We start from the raw sequence: 20,588 nt of genomic DNA on the forward strand, positions 1-20,588 counted from the left end.
CATTTATCCCTAACCGAGTCATCTCCCCATCAATAATAATATTACTTATCTAGTACGGCATCTCTATCAATTCCCGAGATGATTAATTTGATTAGTTTATTAAACCGTGTGATCTAGGAAAAAAAAACGTACGTCCCTTTTACACCAAATAAAATAATAATCTCAAATGGATTTAGTATCATATTAAAATAATAAAAAACTAGTTTTTCTTAAAAAAGTATTTTTCATTATGGGAAAGGAGTATGGTACAAGCAAAAAAATTCTCTACTAAACAAAAATTCTCTGATACATACAGACCACCATGATCCCATGTCTAGCAAACTAAAAGACAACCAACTAGAAGACAACGATATGTACATACTAAAAATAATTTAGACAACGTGAAGCAACTCCAATAGCCCAACAGAGGGGAATGGAAAATCCAAAGGACAGATATGCACATCTTGATCTAAGCAAAGAAAAATAATGAGATGGAAAAGCCAACTAAGAATCCGATCATCCGCCCATCACTTTTTGCCAAAGTAAAACCTTGGAATAAGACTAGGATCTATCTCGTATCGTATTGTTAACTCTCTACCCAGCACCGTAGCCCTGGTTGCATTGTGCACGTCCCTCTCAATCTAAAACAAAGTCGATTTCCTCAAATTAATCTCGAGCCCACTGCAGACAAAAAAAAAACAACGACAGTGATAAAGAGATCAAGTACAACGCTGGATCAACGCTAGAAAAGAATAAGACTACTCAGTGTAGTCAGTCCCAAATTGGCAAATCAAACTGAAAAACTTAGTTTGAATTGATTTTATCGATCAGAAAAAAGAATCAGGATTGAGTTTGGTTTTATCAGTAGCTGAGAAATCTGATCCTGTCCGAGAGTCGAGATGATGAGTGCTAGGAGCGTGATGTTTTTATTGACCGTGCGTAGACTCCGCGCTAGAGGAACCTACAATCACAACAATATCAGTGCCGAATCAGGGAGGTAGGGATGTAAATGAACCAAACGGTTCACGAGTTATTCGGAGCTCGGTTCGATAAAAACTCATTCGAGTTCGTTCGTTTATGTTATCGAGCCGAGCTCGAGCTTAAGGATATTCGGCTCGTGAGCTCGCGAACATGTTCGTTTGTAGGCTCACGACCCAAAAAATGAGCCTTAAATCGAGAAAAAATGAGCTCTAAAACGAACTAAAAAAAGAGTTCTAAAACGAATCTTAAAACGAGCTTTAAAACAAGCTAAAAAAATGAGCTATAAAATGAGTCCGAAAATGAACCCGAGCTCACTTAATAAATTAGACTCGTTAACTATTATAATCGAGCGAATAACGAGACGAGCTCGAACTGTTCGCGAGCTTGATAATTTCAAAACGAGCCGAGTTCGAGTCTTGTAATAAAAGTTCGATTCGAGCTCGAGCTGAGTTCGAGCCCGAATATAACTTAAACGAGTTGAGCTCGAGCCTAATACTGTTTGGCTCGTTTACATCCTTACAGGGAGGGGTTCCTCGACGATGGTCCTCCGACATTCGAGTTAGTCTCCGGTGATGTGCAAGTAAGGAAGCGAAATAACATAGTAATAGTGTGACCATAGTAAAAATTAAGATACCTCCGTTGAAGCTTGGAGCCCTTTATATAGGGTTTCGAGGGCCCGCGTGCACGCTCCTCGAGATGTGCACGTTTCTCAAATCTTTCTCTGAAAAGGACATGTCAGGAAAGTGTCCCTGACACCATACCTTAACGACCCGGACATATTTCTGGCGTGACAATAGAAGCTTCCACCGTACGATCCACTATCTGACCATGTTGCTGACCATGTCGTCTATCGACGACACGGGTTCCCAGAAGGATATCCTATAGATCTTTCTTTTGTCCGTTACTGGGTTGAGCGGGTGAGTCGTTAGACCAGCCATTAGTCGTTTGGACGTTATCGTTCATGTGTCGAGCGGGATGATCACTCAGCCGACCACCCACTGCCCGAGCTCCGCTTCGAATGTAATCTGTTCGGTCGTGACTGAGGTGATGTCGAAGTTTGATGTAACTCCGAGTGGAGCCGGCCGCTCGATGTGTGCTTTATTGATCCATTTCTCTGAGTGTCAGAAACTCAGTATGTGATCGAGCTATAATGATATTGAGTCGTACCTTCTCTATCCCGAACAGATAGGTGGGCATCCGATCGGCCGATGGTAGAAGCATTGATGATTTTAACTCTAACCTTTGATCTGACAATGCCCTTCCACTGGATGACCCCTCATTACCACATCACACTGATTTCTTTTGTCAGTTATCTTGTTTGGAATCGCCACTGTTTCAGTCACCGAGCGTGGCCAGGTTCCTTTACCAGTGACAGAGCAAATTCCATCGTTTCGAGATGCGCGAGCCGCGATTCGAGATTTCTCCCGGAGAATAATTGCTGTCCTCCCCAACGTCACCGTGTGTGAGCCCCGACCGTTGTCACGTGAATGGACTTGATTTGGATATGGAACCGAACCATCGAGATTTAAACACGCAATTATTGGCGATCCCTCGCTAAGCTGCTGCTCCAATGCTCCATTTAATGGGGAAAAAAATATCTAGTCGAGCGAGTCGCAGACCCACTGCGAACGTGGCTGGTTTTGTCCGCAAGCATTTTGAGCGCGTAGCTCTCAGATAATGTCGCTGGTTTTGGACCTTAATTGCCATTACGCTCTCGCATTTATTTCATTTATTTTTTTTTGCCTCGACGCCACTGACCAGCAGGAGGCCGCGCGTTCGCCGGCCCGAGGGCGACGGCGACGGCGACTCGGTCGAAGAAGGGTGGGGCTGGGTGGGCCCCAGAGCCACGTGGCGAGTGTCTCCGGCAAGCGTGCATGGGTCAGATGGAGAGTGATCGGTGATCGCCCCCGACAGAATGGCACTGCAGCCTCATCTCGGATAAGGAGGCTAATTCTGCTGCTCCCTGCTGTTCTCTGCTCGTCCCATGCTCAAAGCCATGTGATCTTTCTTCTCGCTTCTCGCAACCCAATTTTATTTATTTTTACAAGAAAAAAGAAAAAGAAAAAGAAAACTGGCAGCTTCTGCGCCCCCAATCATTCTTCCTCTTCCACTTTCGCAGATTTTAAGCGCAGTTGCTTCGGTCGAAGAAAAGATCGCCTGTTTAGTAGCTTCAGAGAGCAGAAAGGCAGCTCTGCTTTAGAGTTCTTCACCGAGACAACCCATCCAGGTGCTCAATTTCTTTCTCTATTCTTGTTCCCGTGATAATTTCGATGACATAAATAAACATTTTTTATCAATATTCTACGAACTAATTTGTTATCGATATTCTGCTGCTACTGATGCATAATAATAACCGTTCTACCGGTCTAAATGCTACTGTTTGACTGAATTGATGACCTTTTAATAAAATGTAATTATTTTGCAGGAGAATGGAGGATAAGTCCCCGGCGAGTCGACCCGCAGTCGTACCTAGTCTGCCGCGCGACTCTCGTGGGTCCCTCGAGGTCTTCAACCCCACCAGTTTCGCCGCTCGGCCCCAAGCCAAGAGCCCGACTCCCGCCTTCGCCACCTGGCAGCCCCGCTCCGACCCGCCGTCTCATCCCCAATCGCACCCGGCGGAGGACGACGACATCATCCGCCCATGGTTGGCCCTGCCCACCGGGCCAACGGCGGTGCCGCCGGTGCCGACGCATCAGCACTACTCCGAGACCGTCTCTGTCACCAAAAAGGATTCTGCTTCCTCGTCGTCCTCAACCGCCGTCTCCCAGGATGTCGGCACGGCAGCTCAGCGGGCGGCGGAGTGGGGCTTGGTGCTGAAGACCGACGAGGAGACGGGGAGGCCTCAGGGAGTCGGGGTGCGAAGGTCGGGCGACGAAGTCGGGAAGGGTGGCCCGCATAGGGTCTCTGACGGGGAGTCATTCCGGAACTCGGAGGATTCGGATGCGTTGGGGTCAGACTTCGGTGGAGGGAAAGAGAAGGGAGGGATCCCTAGGGTATCGGAGGAGCTCCGGGAGGCGCTCTCCGCCTTCCAGCAGACCTTCGTAGTGTCCGACGCTACGAAGCCCGACTATCCTATCTTGTACGCGAGCGCCGGATTCTTCAACATGACTGGTTACCTCGCCAAAGAAGTCATTGGCCGAAATTGGTATGCAAAATTTTGAACCAAATCATAATATGAAGCTATGTTATAGATTTTCTTAGACGCATTCACACACACGCAGAGGCAAGCTTGTGTATCAGTGCGTGTGAAGCGCCTTGCTCATGGCCCAGCTACTCCAAAAATGTCTTTTTAATATTTAGAGCTGTGATGTTTGAGTCCTGTGGATTGCATTTGTAAATCACCTATGTTTATGGTTTCTGAAAGGATAACAAAATTTTATGGTTTTGCTGTAGATTTTATTATTTAAACTTACAATTCTTCTGTTTGCTCGACTTTTTGACAGTCGCTTCTTGCAAGGTGCTGGAACCGATCCATCAGAGATTGCAAAAATAAGGGAAACGCTGTCATCTGGTGCAAATTATTGTGGTCGTATATTGAATTACAAGAAGGACGGTACACCATTTTGGAATCTTTTGACTATTGCTCCCATCAAAGATGAGGAAGGGAACACCCTCAAGTTCATTGGGTATGATACTGATAAAAACGTTGCTCATCATATGATGATTATGAGAATACAAAGATCATCTTCAACCAAAAAGAGAGAAAAAAAAAACAAGGACTGTTCCTGTTATTGGATTGTGTTAGACCGTACCCATAGCAATCGTCCAAACTGAATCATATATCATTCTTTTGGCTACAGTGCTTCTTACTTAATAAATGAACTGATATTGAATCTTGTATATCCTTGGACGGCAACTCCAAGTCTATAATGCTTTTGCAAAATGATTTATACTTCCGTAGATGCTCTCCTACAACTGATTTTGTTTTTTTTTTAAATTATTGCTTGCAGGATGCAAGTGGAAGTTAGCAAGTACACAGAAGGATCTAAGGACACAATGGTACGACCCAATGGATTACCAGAGTCCTTGATTCGTTATGATGGTAATGAGCCATTTCTGTATATAAAGTACATTGAAACTTTCAATTCTAGTTTGTAAATTAACTTCTAGACATGTTTACTCACATAAACAAACCTTACAGCTAGGCAAAAAGATAGAGTTCGCAGTTCAGTTTCTGATTTAGTAATGGCTGTAAAGGATCCAAGCAGACTTTCAGAATCAAGAAATTACACTCATATGAGGAAATCTGAAGGTGGTGGACAACCTGTGGCATCTGAAGTTCCTGAAAGGAGGAAATCAGAAAATACAACTTCAGTTAGGCGCAATTCACGTGGTGAAACAAGAATCTCAATGCAAAAAATTTCTGAACTCCCTGAAGCTACAAAAAAATCAAGAAAGTCAGGACTAATGTCCTTCATGGGGTAGGTTATAATGTGGTATATCTTTCAGAAGAATATACATATAATTGTGGCCAACTCAATTGAATAATCACCCTACAAGATCTATTTTCTCTTCCGGCATCGTGTAAGATGCCACCATTATATTACTGGTCTCATTGTAGCAACAGAGAAAAATAACAAATGGAATAAATAATTTCATTTATATCTTTCATTTTTTTGGTTGCAGACTTATTGGCTTAGGTCATGGGAATAGTGAAAAGCATGACCAGGCCGAAGCTATTGTGGAGGAACTATTGATGGAAAGTGATGATGAAAGGCCAGAGAGTTTTGATGATAAGGAAAGAAAAAAGGAGATGAGACGGGGCATTGATCTCGCTACAACCCTAGAACGCATTGAGAAGAACTTTGTGATTACTGATCCACGGCTTCCTGATAATCCTATTGTAAGATTCTAGTACTTTTCATATTAGCTGCATTTTTGGTTGTTTCTGCTGGATAACAACCTATTACGAAAATTGGAAACAAGAAATTAACATTTCAATTTTCCATCTCAGATATTTGCATCTGACAGTTTCTTGGAACTGACAGAGTACAGTCGTGAAGAAATTTTGGGAAGAAATTGTAGGTGGGCAGGATTTTATTTTTTTATTTTTATTTTTATTTTTCAATTTCTTGCCGAGTTTTGTATTTGGTGGATTATGCAACTTTGTCTCTGCTATAGTTGATAGCTTCAACCATGCAAGTACATCCTCCTATGTGCAACTGAAGTGAGAACTAAAAAATGAATTGTGAAAGATGATTGCTGGCACCATAGTTTCCCATAGTATTGGTTAACATTTGTTTGTGTTATACTAATCTTCTAAAACACTTCTATTCTAATTTCTGTTGTTTTTTTAGTATTTGAGTATATTAGAATGCATACAATAGCTGACATTACTGGCTTTAGAATATGAAAGGGCCTCAGTTCACACCTCAAAATTCAATTTTGCCATTTCTTTTTAACTGGTGGTCTTTTTGGAATTGTAGGTTTCTCCAAGGCCCTGAAACTGATCCAACGACTGTGAGGAAAATCAGAGAAGCTATCGATAACCAAAGAGATGTAACTGTGCAGTTGATAAATTACACAAAAACTGGTATTGCCTATTTGTTCATTAAAATGTGAATGTTATTGTTCATTCTGGCTACTATGATTTCATAGGACTGCACTTTCTACTATTTTCTTAATGGGGATAAATTTATCGAGATGGTTTCTTAAGGAAAGCTATGTTCTTTATTTATGCTATAACTATCATATGTTGCATTTTATTACAATCATGGTTTAAAGTGCCGTGCCGAGACGGTCAAAATGGGCGAAACATCTTGTTCTGCTCGGCGACCGGCACCGGCACGACCTTGGCACCATACTTGCAACAGCTGTGACATGTTGCGCGACCCCGTGGTCGCAGCGGAGTTGCTCAACCCCACAACATCAGTAACCCTTCCGCTGCCTCCGTGGAGGTATCGTGCGACCCTGCGGCCGCTGTAAAGGGACCACCGCGGTCGTGCCAGAGGAGTTACGCGATCCCCGCAGCCATGGTTGAGGGGTCGTGCAACCCTGCGACAGCGTCAAAGTCACGTGAGCTCGCAAGTGGTGTCGGATTTCAAATTTTTTTAATTAAATTTAGGTTAATTATTTTAATCAATTCCTAGCTATGATGGAGATAATCAAAAAGACTTTATTAAACCCTAATAAAATTATCTAATTAATTTTATATTTCATTTATTTTAATTTAAAAATTATAATAAAATTTTTATTTATTTAGTTATCTATTTTCATATATTTTTTTTAAAGATTATTTTTTATATTGTTTATTTTTTAAATATTTATGTTAAATATTTTATTTTTTAACTAATATATTTTATATTTAGAAAATACCGAAACTATATCGGCACGACACGATACGATACCAAAACCGTATCGTTCCGGTCCAGAACCGAAACCTCGACACGGGTCGAAATTTTAAACCTTGATTACAATAAAATTATAGTTTCGCCCTATACTATTCTGGCATTGGTTAAGTTGGAATAGGTTCTTGTACATCTCTGATTCAACAGTTAATTGACCGACAAGAGCAAAATATTAACCTTAATATGCATCCCCCTCTCCCATGTTGGCAGAAGGATATGCCATAGTTGCATTATCACTATGATTGGATGCACTAGCTATTACGTTTTAGAATGTTTCTGGAAAAACCAAAGTACAAGTAAATATTGTTGTACTTATTTCCAGAACGTAATGCCACAATGATAACATGTTTATCATGATATTTTAATTTCAGTATAGGGGGTTGTTGGAGTGATGAATTTCAAGCCAACCGATATCTTCACATGTTAAAATCTTATATTTGATGCATTTTGCCTTGTTCTCATGCTATCTCGTCTGTTAATTTGAACCAACACTCCAGTAAATGCTGCGATGAGATTCATTCTAATACAAAATAAGCATTATCCCATCTGATGTCTACCTATTTAATTAACTAAAGCACTAAAGTTTGTTAGTATTAGCACTCAAGTTCTAGTACCTCTTTGATTATTACGTTGCACTTGGAATATCACATTAGAGAACTGCAGCAAATTGTAACATAGTCAACAACTGTTTTGTGTTTAAAATGACTTTCTATGAATGCAATTCCAGAATTGTATTTTAATTTACTGAGGTGGTACAACTTCTGGAGTTTAACTAATAGATTTCTGGTAAATATAGTATAATTTTATATAAGGGTAGACTAAGCTAAGTCCTTATCTTTTCAACCAGTACTATATGAACTTAGTGGTCTTATTCAAGATACATCTCCATAACATGTCACTACTTGCAAATGATTTTTGTATTGCTTCAAAAATTATGTGTCAGAGGTTTGGCCTCTAGCTGAAATTGTATGATTTCAGTTTCATGTCATGCAAACACTCAACACCTTTCCACACGCTTCATAGCATACTAAGATCAACTCAAATGATCTTTTGTTCTTATAATTCCGTTCCAGTTAGCTTGCCTCCAAATATAAACATAGTAATTATAAAAAATTGGATTAAAAATTTAGAGCAATAAGGCATAAGGTTCAAAATCTCAAGTTCTCTAAAGTTTTGGTCTTTGACTAGAACGATACTCGACATTTCGATAGTACCAGTGGCAAATTGGAGGTAGAAAATAAGCTAACTATATGCTAAGTTCAAACTTTATTTTTCATTGGAATGTTTCGATTTTGATATTAGTTTGTATGGAGACAAATTTAAAAAAATAACATCATTTTCTCAATTCATTGTGTTGTAGCATGTCAAGGGGTGTCAAGTGTTAGCATGAAACAATACTCATTGTCATAATTGATATAATGTTACATGATTTTGCCGGTGCCGAATATTATTGAGTTTTGATAATTTATCGGAACGATATGTTTCAAGTATGAGATTACAAACCATGATAGGTATAAAAATGTAACACATTCCAGCTAATGGGTATATCTCCTAATACCAAAATTAGTTTCGTGCATTCGATGTGAGCATTGGTTCTTATAGCACTGTATCAAGATTAATCCCACAATTTTCTAAGAATTAAATAATGTTCCCAGTATTGGAGTTGATTGTCTCACATATGAATATTTCTTGATCAACTATTAAGAGTTGAACTTGAACAAGCTCAACTAGAATTGAAAGAGATACGTTTAGGATTGAACAAGCTCACGTATTATGTGTTGCATTGCTCTTTGTTATTGCTGGTGCTTTAGTTGATGTATCTATTCTTCCCTTTCTATCTCTTTTTCGTACTTATGGAATTGAAGGATGAGTAATGAGAAGAAAATCTTCCTTACCTGTGTAGTTAGCTGGTGCTTTTCCTCTTCCCTTTCCCTCTCTTTTGGTGTGTTTGTCTCTTCCCTGTGATTGGTAGACATAATCAAAGAATGCCATATGAAGAGAATTTTCATATATTGTTCGATTTTAGATGACACGGACCCTGTTCTGGTTAGGACCATTATGTTGGCACGGACACTTGGCATTTACCTATGCTGTTATAGAATTAGCATCCGTTGGCTAGAATGATATGTTTTAGTAATGCCAAGTGTTATGGATCAACAGTTGAAAGTTGAAACCATGGATTGAATTACAATGGATGTCTAAGTTTAATTGCGGAGAAACATAATTTAGCAATAATAGAAGATCAACAAAAGAATAATTACATTAGCTTAATATGAAATTTTTGATAAATGTTGATGTAAGGATAAAGATTAGGTGGTTTAAATAAAGATGCGCTTTAGAGTGTTGTATGATTATCATATGCCTTTAAAGCTGAAAAAGAAATTTTTATAAGATTATATGTGGGTCAAATTGTTGGACAATAAAGAACAATGATATAACTATGTTGAGATGGATGCCTGTTACTGAGAATAAAAACATGTCACTAAGGTGAGTCATTACATGTAATTATGATAGACAGTAAAACAAGAAGAGGGAACATTTTCAGAGATCACAATTTGGTATTTACAAAAAGTAGATTAACTACAATTGAAGTGAAGATTTGAAGGATGAGAAAGATCAACAAAAACTAAACATAACTGAAAGAAATGGATGTTAACTAGGTTGTTCTAACAACACACTTTTACATTTGGCTCATTGGAGGGAGTAGAGCTATATAACTGATCTCAAGTTGTTGGAACACATGGCTTGCCATCTTTGCATAAAGTTCTCTTCGAAAACATCCTTTTGCACTGTTTTCTTTGTTAGCTTTGATTTTTTTGACTCTCATATTGCAATCTTAGCTAGTCGATCATCTTAGAGAAGTTTTCTTGAATTCATTGAAAACCTTATATTTTTTTAAATGATTTCATATCTTAGGCAAAAAGTTCTGGAATCTTTTTCACTTGCAACCCATGCGTGATCAAAAGGTATATTCTTAAGATAGGATTATCCTTTTGTTGTTTCAGAACTTTTGACTTTGTTGTGTTACTTAGTCATGTTTGCCAGCAGATTTACATGTAATTCTGCTTCTTCAACAGGGGGAAGTTCAGTATTTTATTGGTGTCCAGTTGGATGGAAGTGAGCATGTTGAACCACTCCATAACTGCATACCGGAAGAGACTGCAAAAAAAAGTGAAAAGCTGGTTAGTAGTTCTATTCACTTGAAGATGTTCATAGGAAGATTTGCTAATAATAAGCAATTAACACCATTTGCTGCTAAGTTGAAGTTAGATTTTTGTATCTTCCATATAGATGGTTCAGTGAGTACCTCAAACAAAATATTTTAAAATTGACGAATCAATTAATTGGCATGCGTCCATTTCTAGTTATTCATGTGGCTAATCCATTATTTCTAGATTTGATTTCCTTATTTGATTTATCCATCAGATTGAGAACTTTATTGTCTATGAGAAAAACGTTCCAAAAATTAGTAAAGAAATTATAAAATACCTGATACGGTCAACTTTTCTTTTGCATCTATGAATTCAAATTATCTCATATTATCTGCTTTAGGGGATTTCTTATCTAGACATTGTGAGAGAAAACAAATTAGAGAGTATGCTGAACTCTGGAAGATATTCGAGCCTCTAGTTTGCATGTTGACTTTGTTACACGAGTGTCACAAAGAAAGTCATGAGAAAGTACTTCCACCTTTAGATGAGTTGAATATTCTCTCACTAATTGAAAGGAATGTCTGAGAAGAAAGAAAAAAAGGCATTATTTATCAATAATTAGGATGAGAAAACCGATGCAATTGTTTCTTACTAAATCGAAGCAGACTTCATTCATCAATAATTAGAATGAGAAAACCGATGCAATTTTTTCTTACTAATCAGAAGCAGACATTATTTGTCAATAATTAGGATGAGAAAACCAATGCAATTGTTTCTTACTAATTAGAAGCAGACTTTATTCATTGATAATTAGGATGAGAAAACTGGTGCAATTGTTTCATACTAATTACAAGGAGTCTTCGAAGAAAAAGGTTATAGCAAAAATTGACTTATTGTAAAACAAAGTAAAGACGATGATCCATTAGTTTCTCACTCATTAGAAAGCCGTCCAATAAAAGATAATGACGAAACCATGCTTCACAAACTTGGGGAGTCAATTGTCACTTAGCTTTTTGAAGATGACTAAAGAAAGATGCTGATAAATTACCAGTGTTGAGTTCTTGTTGGTCCAGGAGATTGCCATTGTTGCATGAGTTTATTAAAAAATAAGCTTAGGATCCCATGTGATTCATTCATCTTGGAACTTATGATATATATGCTTTTTTTTTCTCTGTGTGTTTTGAGTCTTTTCTTTAGCCTGGTGCTACATCAATTTGGTAATAAACTGGTGCTTTATCAATTTTGTACTTCAATGTTTCCGTGTTGCATGAGGCAGCCTATCCCTGATGCTATTCCTATGGCAAATCCCTGTCATATAGTCATGCAGAATCAATCTACCCATGACCCCAGTAACTTCTTTATAATTTGGACTATATCTATATATATATATTAATTCAACAATTTTTTGATTGTTCCTTTGAAATTTTCAGTTCATATTAATAACCTTTGATATTTATAGGTGATGAGCAGGTTTATAATCTTGACATGTTTAAAGTATGAAGATTTCATGGATATCAAGTCTAGTATAGTCATCTCAACCTAGCACAAACCTTAATCTCATTGCCTCTTTTCATTAAGATTCCCCATCTTTGCATTTTCCATTTCCTCTTCTGATTTTTAGATTTAATTACAACTTGCAATTGCTTTACGTTTAGGTGAAAGAAACTGCTGATAATGTTGATGAAGCTGTTAGAGAACTCCCAGATGCTAATTTGGTAAGTTCCATTAATTTTATTTTTGTCATAGTCAGTATTATTCTTCATCATATTTCGGGATTATGTGCAGAAACCAGAGGATCTATGGGCTAATCATTCAAAGTTGGTTCTCCCAAAGCCCCACATGAAGAGTAATCAATCATGGAGGGCCATCCAAAAAGTATGTGATATTGAAGTATACAAGGCTTACTTAGGGTATATAATTTAGTTAATAGCACAGTTGCCAGCTCTAAGTGGGCTGTATGGAAATTTTCCAATGATTAAGCTTTCATAGATTGAGGAAGGGCATCTTACCCTTACATAGAAGAGGCTGTTCTCATGAATTGAACCTTGTTTTCCTATGTTGCATGATTCTTTTTAGGAAAAAGAAACATCTTTCTGTTGCTTTCTGAAGAGAGAAAAGATGACATATCTTTTTATTAATTAGCTTGTTTAATGTTATGTTACTTCCTTTGAATAAAAGATAAGTTAATCTGTTCTATTGTCCCATCTGCGAGGGAGGAATTTGCTGCTTGAACAAGTAAGATAAAATGGTTGCATCAGTTTTAGTGGCAAGAAGCACAAGGCACAGTTAGCTGTCTTTATAGAAATTTAGTTTAAATAACTTGAGGAATATTAATGGCTTTTGTTAGTTATGATGTAGTTTAAATATATTCAGTGTTAATTTTCTGCAGGTTCTAGGTAGTGGAGAAACGGTAGGATTGAAACATTTCAGACCTGTTAAACCTTTGGGCTCAGGTGATACTGGCAGGTGATTATACTCTTGATAATTTCTCTTAGTTACTGTCAGCCTAGCACACTAATCTGTTATTTGTATGCGTTGTTTACTTTTCTTGCTTAATATGTGTTTTACTGTAACACAGTGGCCACATTTTATCTTATAATTTTGCTTTATTGTTAAAAGATTATGCCTTGATAATTTCTCTTAGTTACTGTCAGCCTAGCACACTAATCCGTTATTTGTATGCGTTGTTTACTTTTCTTGCTTAATATGTGTTTTACTGTAACACAGTGGCCACATTTTATCTTATTATTTTTTATTTATAGTTTAAAGATTATGCATTGTTAGTTCTTTGATTTGTAGGATGTGCCTATTTTGTAAAATCTCTACCACTGTTAAGGTGTTTGATATAGATTTTATGAACTTGAACCCATACAATTTTGTAACATGGAGATACCCTTGTTTGCTGCTTCGATACTTTGTAAAAAGCTAGATTATTAACTGTAAAACTCCTCTTTTTTGGAAGTGTGGACTGTGGATAGCTTGCAGCGTTATACATTTTTCCCTTCTATGCCCTTTCTATATTTTAAAGTCACTCTCAGTATAAACTATCACTTCAAGTCGCACAGATTTGACATCCAAGAAGCATCACAAAGCATAGCACATGAGGCACATAAGCAGAGGAAATCTAGAGTCCCATTTGGATCTTTCACCTTTTCTAGTTCTCTCTTTTGTTTAGCCATTCCAAGCATTATAAGCAACTTTTCTTACCACATCTTAGAAGCAATCTCTCCAGGATCATCTCTATACTTCAGATTATTACAATACCTCCAGACTTACTAATCATGATTAACAAGTGAGGCCCAAACCAAAAGTCAAGCTTCCAATCACTTCCTCAAACTAACTCAACCTATTCTAATTCCCAAACTTCTCAAATTAAACTCCAAAAATTCTTTCTCCTAAGCATGGAACTCATTAAATTCCCATTCGTACATGTCCGTAACATCATTAGGATTCAGGAGCATCCTTACAAAATGAACTTCGGATGCAGAAAGAATTCAGGATTAGCAAAGTTAGATCACCTTCTATATGTTGACAATTTACCCCAACCAAGCTTCCAAAAAATATCTTGACCCTTTGAGATCCAATGATGTTGACAAGTCTCAGTATCATCTAGCAAATTACTTACCTTTGACAATTCCTAGAATTAAGTGGTGGAAGTTAAAGGATGGGAAACAAAATATATTTAAGGAGAAGGTAGAAGTACAAGCATTAGGTGAAATATACGATGACTCTAATACAACATGGGTACAAGCATTAGGTGAAATATACGATGATTCTAATACAACATGGTATCAAAGCTGAAAATAGTAGCTAAGAGGGTACTCGGTGAGTCAAAGGGACATGCACCACTAAGTAAAGAATCTTGGTGGTGGAATGAGAAAGTACAAGAGAAAGTGAAGGAAAAACGAATAGCTTATAAGGAATTATATATTTGTAAGAACGAGGAAAACTTAAAAAAATATACAATAGCCAAGAAAGAAGCTAAGAAAGTAGTGAGTGAAGCAAAAAATGAAACTTTTGAACGGTTATATAAAAAATTGGATACAAAAGAAGGAGAAAGAGACATTTATAGAATAACTAAAGTGAGAGAAAGGAAAATAAGAGATCTTAGCCAAATAAAATGTATTAAAGATGAATGTAATAGGGTAACTAGTAAACGCTGGAGAAATAAAAGAGCGGTGGAAGAGGTATTTTCATCAACTTTTTAATGAAGGTTTAGGTGATCAACTTAACTTAGGTAATTTAATTAGGTCAAATGAGCATAGAAATTTTAATTTTTATCGTAAAATTCAAACTTCAGAAGTAAAACAAACTTTAAATGAGATGTACAATGGAAAAGCCGTTGGACCAGATGATATTCCGATAGAGGTATGGAAGTGCTTAGGGAAACAAAGTATTGAATGACTTACAAAATTATTTAACATGATATTGAAAACGAAAAAAATGCTTGATCAATGGAGGATAAATACTCTAGTTCCCTTATATAAGAACAAGGGAGACGTACAAAATTGTACAAGCTATAAAGGTATTAACCTAATGAGTCATACTATGAAAGTTTGAGAAAAAGTAATAGAAAAAAGATTAAGGAAGGAGACCAAGTAACAGAAAATCAATTTGGGTTCATGCCTTGAAGGTCGACAATAGAAGCTATACATCTTCTTAGACAATTAATTGAAAAATACTCTGGAGCAAAAACAAGATCTACACATGGTATTCATTGACTTAGAAAAAGCTTATGATAGAGTTCCAAGAGAAATTATATGGAGAATTTTAGAAAAGAGAGGTGTTAGCGTAACATATATTAAACTAATTAAGGATATGCATGAGGATGTAACGACCAGAGTAAAGACTTCAGGCGGAATAACTGAAGCATATCCAATAAAGATAGGGTTACATCGAGGATCAACTCAGTCCTTATCTTTTTACACTAATTATGGACGAACTCACTGAACACATTCAAGACACAGTACCGTGGTGCATGTTGTTTGTAGATGATATTATTTTGGTAGATGAGACACGTGAAGGAGTAAATGCTAAACTAGAATCTTGGAGGGAAATACTAGAAGGGAAAAGTTTTAAGCTTAGTAGATTAAAGATAGAATATATGGAATTTAAGTTTAGTAATATTAGAAGTAATGAAACAATTGTTAAGATAGGAGAGGACGAGTTGCCCGGAACCGAGAGATTTAAATATTTAGGATCATTTTTACAAAATGATGGAGGGATTGAGAGAGATGTCTTACATAGAATACAAGCAGGATGAGTGAAATGGAGAGGAACGTCGAGTGTTTTATGTGACCGTAAAGTACCTCTTAAACTTAAAAATAAGTTCTATAAAACCGCAGTTAGACCTGCTATGTTATATGGAGTTTAATGTTGGGCTATAATTCGAGCACATGAGCAGATGATGAGAGTTGCAGAGATGAGAATGTTAAGGTGAATGTGTGGATATACGAGGATGGACAAAATAAGAAATGAGAGCATTAGAGAGAAAGTCAGAGTTGCATCTATTGAGGAAAAATTCCGAGAGACACGTTTAAGATGGTACGGATATGTATTAGACGATCAATAAATGCTTCAGTTAGGTGATGTGAAACTATGATAAACATGCATATCAAACGAGGAAGAGGAAGACCAAAAAAGACTTGGTTAGCAACAATAAAACAAGATAAAATTTATTTAAATATAGATGATGATATAATATGAGATAGAGCTCAATGACGTAAAAGGATTCATACAGCCGACCCTACCTAGTGGGAAAAGGCTTGGTTGTTATTGTTGTTGTTGTTGTGTTTGGAAATAAATTATATTCAACATGTGTGTCGATATGTTCTCTTCAACATTTGTGATTTAACCAATGTGATCAACTTGCTTATTGAGAATAAATGCTTATAATTCTAGTACGAGTTTGAAATTATTAATTTTATCTGGTGTTTTGTTAAGCGCTTGATTCAACTACTTATCTTAGTATATTTAATTCATTGATCTAAGGACTCTATATGCTCTGGATGGCAGTGTCCATATGGTGGAGTTGGTGGGTACTGGAGAATACTATGCTATGAAGTCTATGGATAAAAGTGTCATGCTCAACCGTAACAAGGTAAGCCCTTGTAGTTGACCACATACTTACAAAATTGACAGATTTATGAATTACAAAAGGGTTCTTTCTATTGTCCAATCCAATTATCACGGTCTGGCTTGGTTTGACTTTGTTCAGCTAGAACTAGTCCAATTTGAGTGTGAATTGTGCCTGGTTTCAACATATGGCAAACCAATCAACTGATACAAACCTCTATTGGCCAATCTAACACCAAATCAAACCTAAATGGGATTTAATTTGATTAAATCAGTATTAAAACATCTTGGTTCAGCTCAAGATAATCTTAATTTCTGCTAGTATTTCACAATTAACTATTCTAATCCTTGAATAACACCCTAATCAAACCTCCCAACACACCACGACCACCACTGCCACTACTTTTACTATTATAGAATTATTAATATGAGGAGTTTAATTTATTTTTTTAATGTATAATGATGGAGAATAGTGTCTCTTGGCTTTGGCTCAGAAAAAAATGACTTCTTTTTCAAAGGAAAAGTATTTTCTATTGCCTGAAGTTTTGTTTATCAACCAGAACATCAGAAAGTAAGTAAATACTCCATTGGATTCATCTTTTCAAGAGATAAATGAAGCCTAAGTTTCTTGTTGTGTTTCAAATTCAATTTTTTTATTAACCAAATTCTTATCTTTGTGCATTGGCTTGTGTCTTTGACCAATACAAAAAGAGTTCCTGATTTGCAGTATTATTTCCCTCATAATATAATTTTTTTTTCTCTTAAATTAAGAACCGGATCAATCTTGGATTCAAACTCTAGACAAAAATGAAATAATATTTTCTTTTAAGACATCTATGGCGTAAGACCTTTGTCTTTGCTTTTCATCAATGCCATTCTTTTTTTCCTATGTTCTCTGTTGTTTATAATATTTAATTTTATGCATCATCTGCTTTTTTTTAAAATCATTTTGTGTTTCTTCAGGTGCATAGAGCTTGTGCAGAAAGAGAGATACTTGATATGTTGGATCATCCTTTCCTTCCTACATTATATGCATCCTTTCAGGTAATTCACGCAACCCTTTTTTGGGTTGAATTTTGAAGTCCACTTAGGCAAATAAATGGCTGTCTGATAGTATCTTTATAAACATCATGGTGAAGATTAGGAAACTTATTATCTGCTAATGTTTGTAAGATCACGGAACCTGGCAATTGAAAATGTCTTGAAGACTAGATTCACATTGCAGCTGCTTGTTTTTGTCCTAGATAAATTTAGTGAAGATAACATATATCATATACAAGGCTAAAGCTTTTACATGACCTCCAAATATATTGTTATAAGTTACATTATTTCTGAAAAGAGAAACATTTCAGAACCCATAAAGGATGTAATAATCAGTTACCTTTTTCTAAAATTTTATACAACAACAACAACCAAGCCTTTTCCCACTAGGTGGGGTCGGCTGTATGAATCCTTTTACGCCATTGAGCCCTATCTCCTATTATATCATCATCTATATTTAAATAAATTTTATCTTGTTTTATTGTTGCTAACCAAGTCTTTTTTGGTCGTCCTCTTCCTCGTTTGATATGCATGTTTATCATAGTTTCACATCGCCTAATTGGAGCATTTATTGGTCGTCTAAGTACATGTCCGTACCATCTTAAACGTGTCTCTCGGAGTTTGTCCTCAATAGATGCAACTCCGACTTTCTCTCTAATGCTCTCATTCCTTATTTTGTCCATCTTCGTATGTCCACACATCCACCTTAACATCCTCATCTCTGCAACCCTCATCTTATGCTCATGTGCTATCCATATAACATAGCAGGTCTAACTGCGGTTTTATAGAATTTACCTTTAAGTTTAAGAGGTACTTTACGGTCACATAAAACACCTGACGCTCCCCTCCATTTCACCCATCCTGCTTGTATTCTATGTAAGACATCTCTCTCAATCCCTCCATCATTTTGTAAAAATGATCCTAAATATTTAAATCTCTCGGTTCCGGGCAACTCGTCCTCTCCTATCTTAACAATTGTTTCATTACTTCTAATATTGCTAAACTTAAATTCCATATATTCTGTCTTTAATCTACTAAGCTTAAAACCTTTTCCTTCTAGTGTTTCCTTCCAAGATTCTAGCTTAGCATTTACTCCTTTACGTGTCTCATCTACCAAAATAATATCATCTGCAAACAACATGCACCAATGAATTTATTTATGACTAATGTAAAAAGATAGGGACTTAGGGTTGATCCTGATATAACCCTATCTTTATATGGAAATGCTTTAATTAATGCACTTTGAATCTTCGCTCTTGTCATTACAGCGTCATACATACTTTAATTGTACGCTAACACCTTTCTTTTATAAAAATTCACATAATTTCCTTTAAGACTCTTTCATAAGAATTTTCAAAGTCAACAAATACCATGTGTAAGTCTTGCTTCTTTTTCTAATACTTTTCAATTGTCCTCGAAAATAAATAACTTCTATCATCAACCTTTCGGTTATGAATCTAAATTGATTTTCGATCACCTTGATCTCTTTATCACTCATTCCCAAAGTTTCATGGTATAACTCATTAACTTAATGTTCCTATAATTCACATAATGTTATGTCTCCTTTGTGTTTATACAACGGACTAAAGTACTTACTCTCCTAGTTATTTTCTTCATTTTCAATAGCAGATTAAATAACTTTATAAACCGTTCAATACCCTACTTCCCTAGGCACCTCCATACCTCTATTGGAAAATCATTCATCTTTTTCATTTTGCATCTCATTCAAAATTTGTTTTACTTTGAGAATTTGAATTCTACGATAAAAATTAAATTTTTACTCCTCTTACCTAATTAAATTACCTAAGTTAAGTTGATCACTTAAACCTTCATTAAAAAGTGATGAAAATACCTCTTCCACCGCTCCTTTATTTCTCCATCATTTACTAATACCCTATTACATTCATCTTTAATACATTTTATTTGGCTAAGATCTCTTGTTTTCCTTTCTCTCACTTTAGCTATTCTATAAATGTCTCTTTCCTTCTTTTAGATCTAATTTTTATATAAGCATTCAAAAGTTTCATTTTTGCTTCACTCACTACTTTCTTAGCTTCTTTCTTGCTATTGTATATTTTTAAGTTTTCCTCGTTCTTACAAATATATAATTCCTTATAAACTATTCGTTTTTCCTTCACTTTCTCTTGTACTTTCTCATTCCACCACCAAGATTCTTTACTTAGTAGTGTTCATCCCTTCGACTCACCGAGTACACTCTTAGCTACTATTTTCAACTTTGATATCATCTTATCTTATGTTGTGTTCAAGTCGTCGTATATTTCACCTAATGCTTGTAATCTTACTCTCTCCTTAAATATATTTTGCTTTCCATCCTTTAACTTCCACCACTTAATTCTAGGAATTGTACTATTTTTTCTATTGATACTATGTTTGAGACGTATATCCAACACTACTACCCTATGTTGGGTAGTTAAGCTTTCTCCATGGATGACTTTGCAACCTTTACAAATCTTTCTATCCTTCTTCCTAACCATAAGAAAGTCAATTTGTGATTTATTATTCCCACTTTTGAATGTGACTAAGTGTTCTTCTCTTTTCTTAAAAAACGTATTAGCTAATATAAGGTCATATGATATCGCAAAATCTAATATAGTTTTCCCTTCCTCATTTCTCGTTCCAAACCCATAATTCCTACTCTCTCATATTCCTCATTTTTCACTCCGACATGTCCATTTAGATCACCTCCCATTAAAATCATTTCATTTGGTGGAATATTTTGTAATATTTCATCTAAGTCCTCCCAAAACCTTGATTTGGTAGCTTCATCTAATCCTACTTGTTGTGCATATATGCTAATTATGTTCATAGTTTCTTTCGCCACTATTATCTTAAGGACTATAATTCTATCCCCTTTTCTAACTACTCCTACAACTTCATCCTTTAACAAACTATCTACAATGATACCCACTCCATTTCTTGCTCTACTCTTTCCAGTGTACCATAACTTAAAACCCGAGTTCTCTATCATCTTTGCCTTCTCGCCTATCCATTT

The 20,588-nt window shown here is 36.3% G+C and overlaps 1 protein-coding gene across 2 annotated transcripts in view; it reads left to right on the forward strand.

The window, feature by feature from the left end:
- Positions 1-2,681: 2,681 nt before the first annotated feature.
- The window catches only part of LOC121991737 (phototropin-1A-like), a 38,200-nt gene continuing 20,293 nt past the window's right edge, over positions 2,682-20,588 (forward strand). Inside the window, exons 1-16 of one of the 2 annotated variants that reach the window (XM_042545763.1) lie at positions 2,682-2,958; positions 3,080-3,187; positions 3,386-4,105; positions 4,404-4,586; positions 4,911-5,002; positions 5,102-5,381; positions 5,587-5,803; positions 5,915-5,985; positions 6,387-6,493; positions 10,224-10,273; positions 10,385-10,489; positions 12,115-12,174; positions 12,245-12,334; positions 12,849-12,925; positions 16,475-16,559; positions 17,498-17,578. In XM_042545763.1, coding sequence (XP_042401697.1) covers positions 3,390-4,105; positions 4,404-4,586; positions 4,911-5,002; positions 5,102-5,381; positions 5,587-5,803; positions 5,915-5,985; positions 6,387-6,493; positions 10,224-10,273; positions 10,385-10,489; positions 12,115-12,174; positions 12,245-12,334; positions 12,849-12,925; positions 16,475-16,559; positions 17,498-17,578 — 2,214 coding nt within the window. In that variant the 5' untranslated portion in view covers positions 2,682-2,958; positions 3,080-3,187; positions 3,386-3,389. The other variant, XM_042545764.1, reaches the window with a different exon arrangement.

The sequence above is a fragment of the Zingiber officinale genome, chromosome 6B (assembly GCF_018446385.1).
Source record: "Zingiber officinale cultivar Zhangliang chromosome 6B, Zo_v1.1, whole genome shotgun sequence".
Taxonomy (NCBI): Eukaryota; Viridiplantae; Streptophyta; class Magnoliopsida; order Zingiberales; family Zingiberaceae; genus Zingiber; species Zingiber officinale.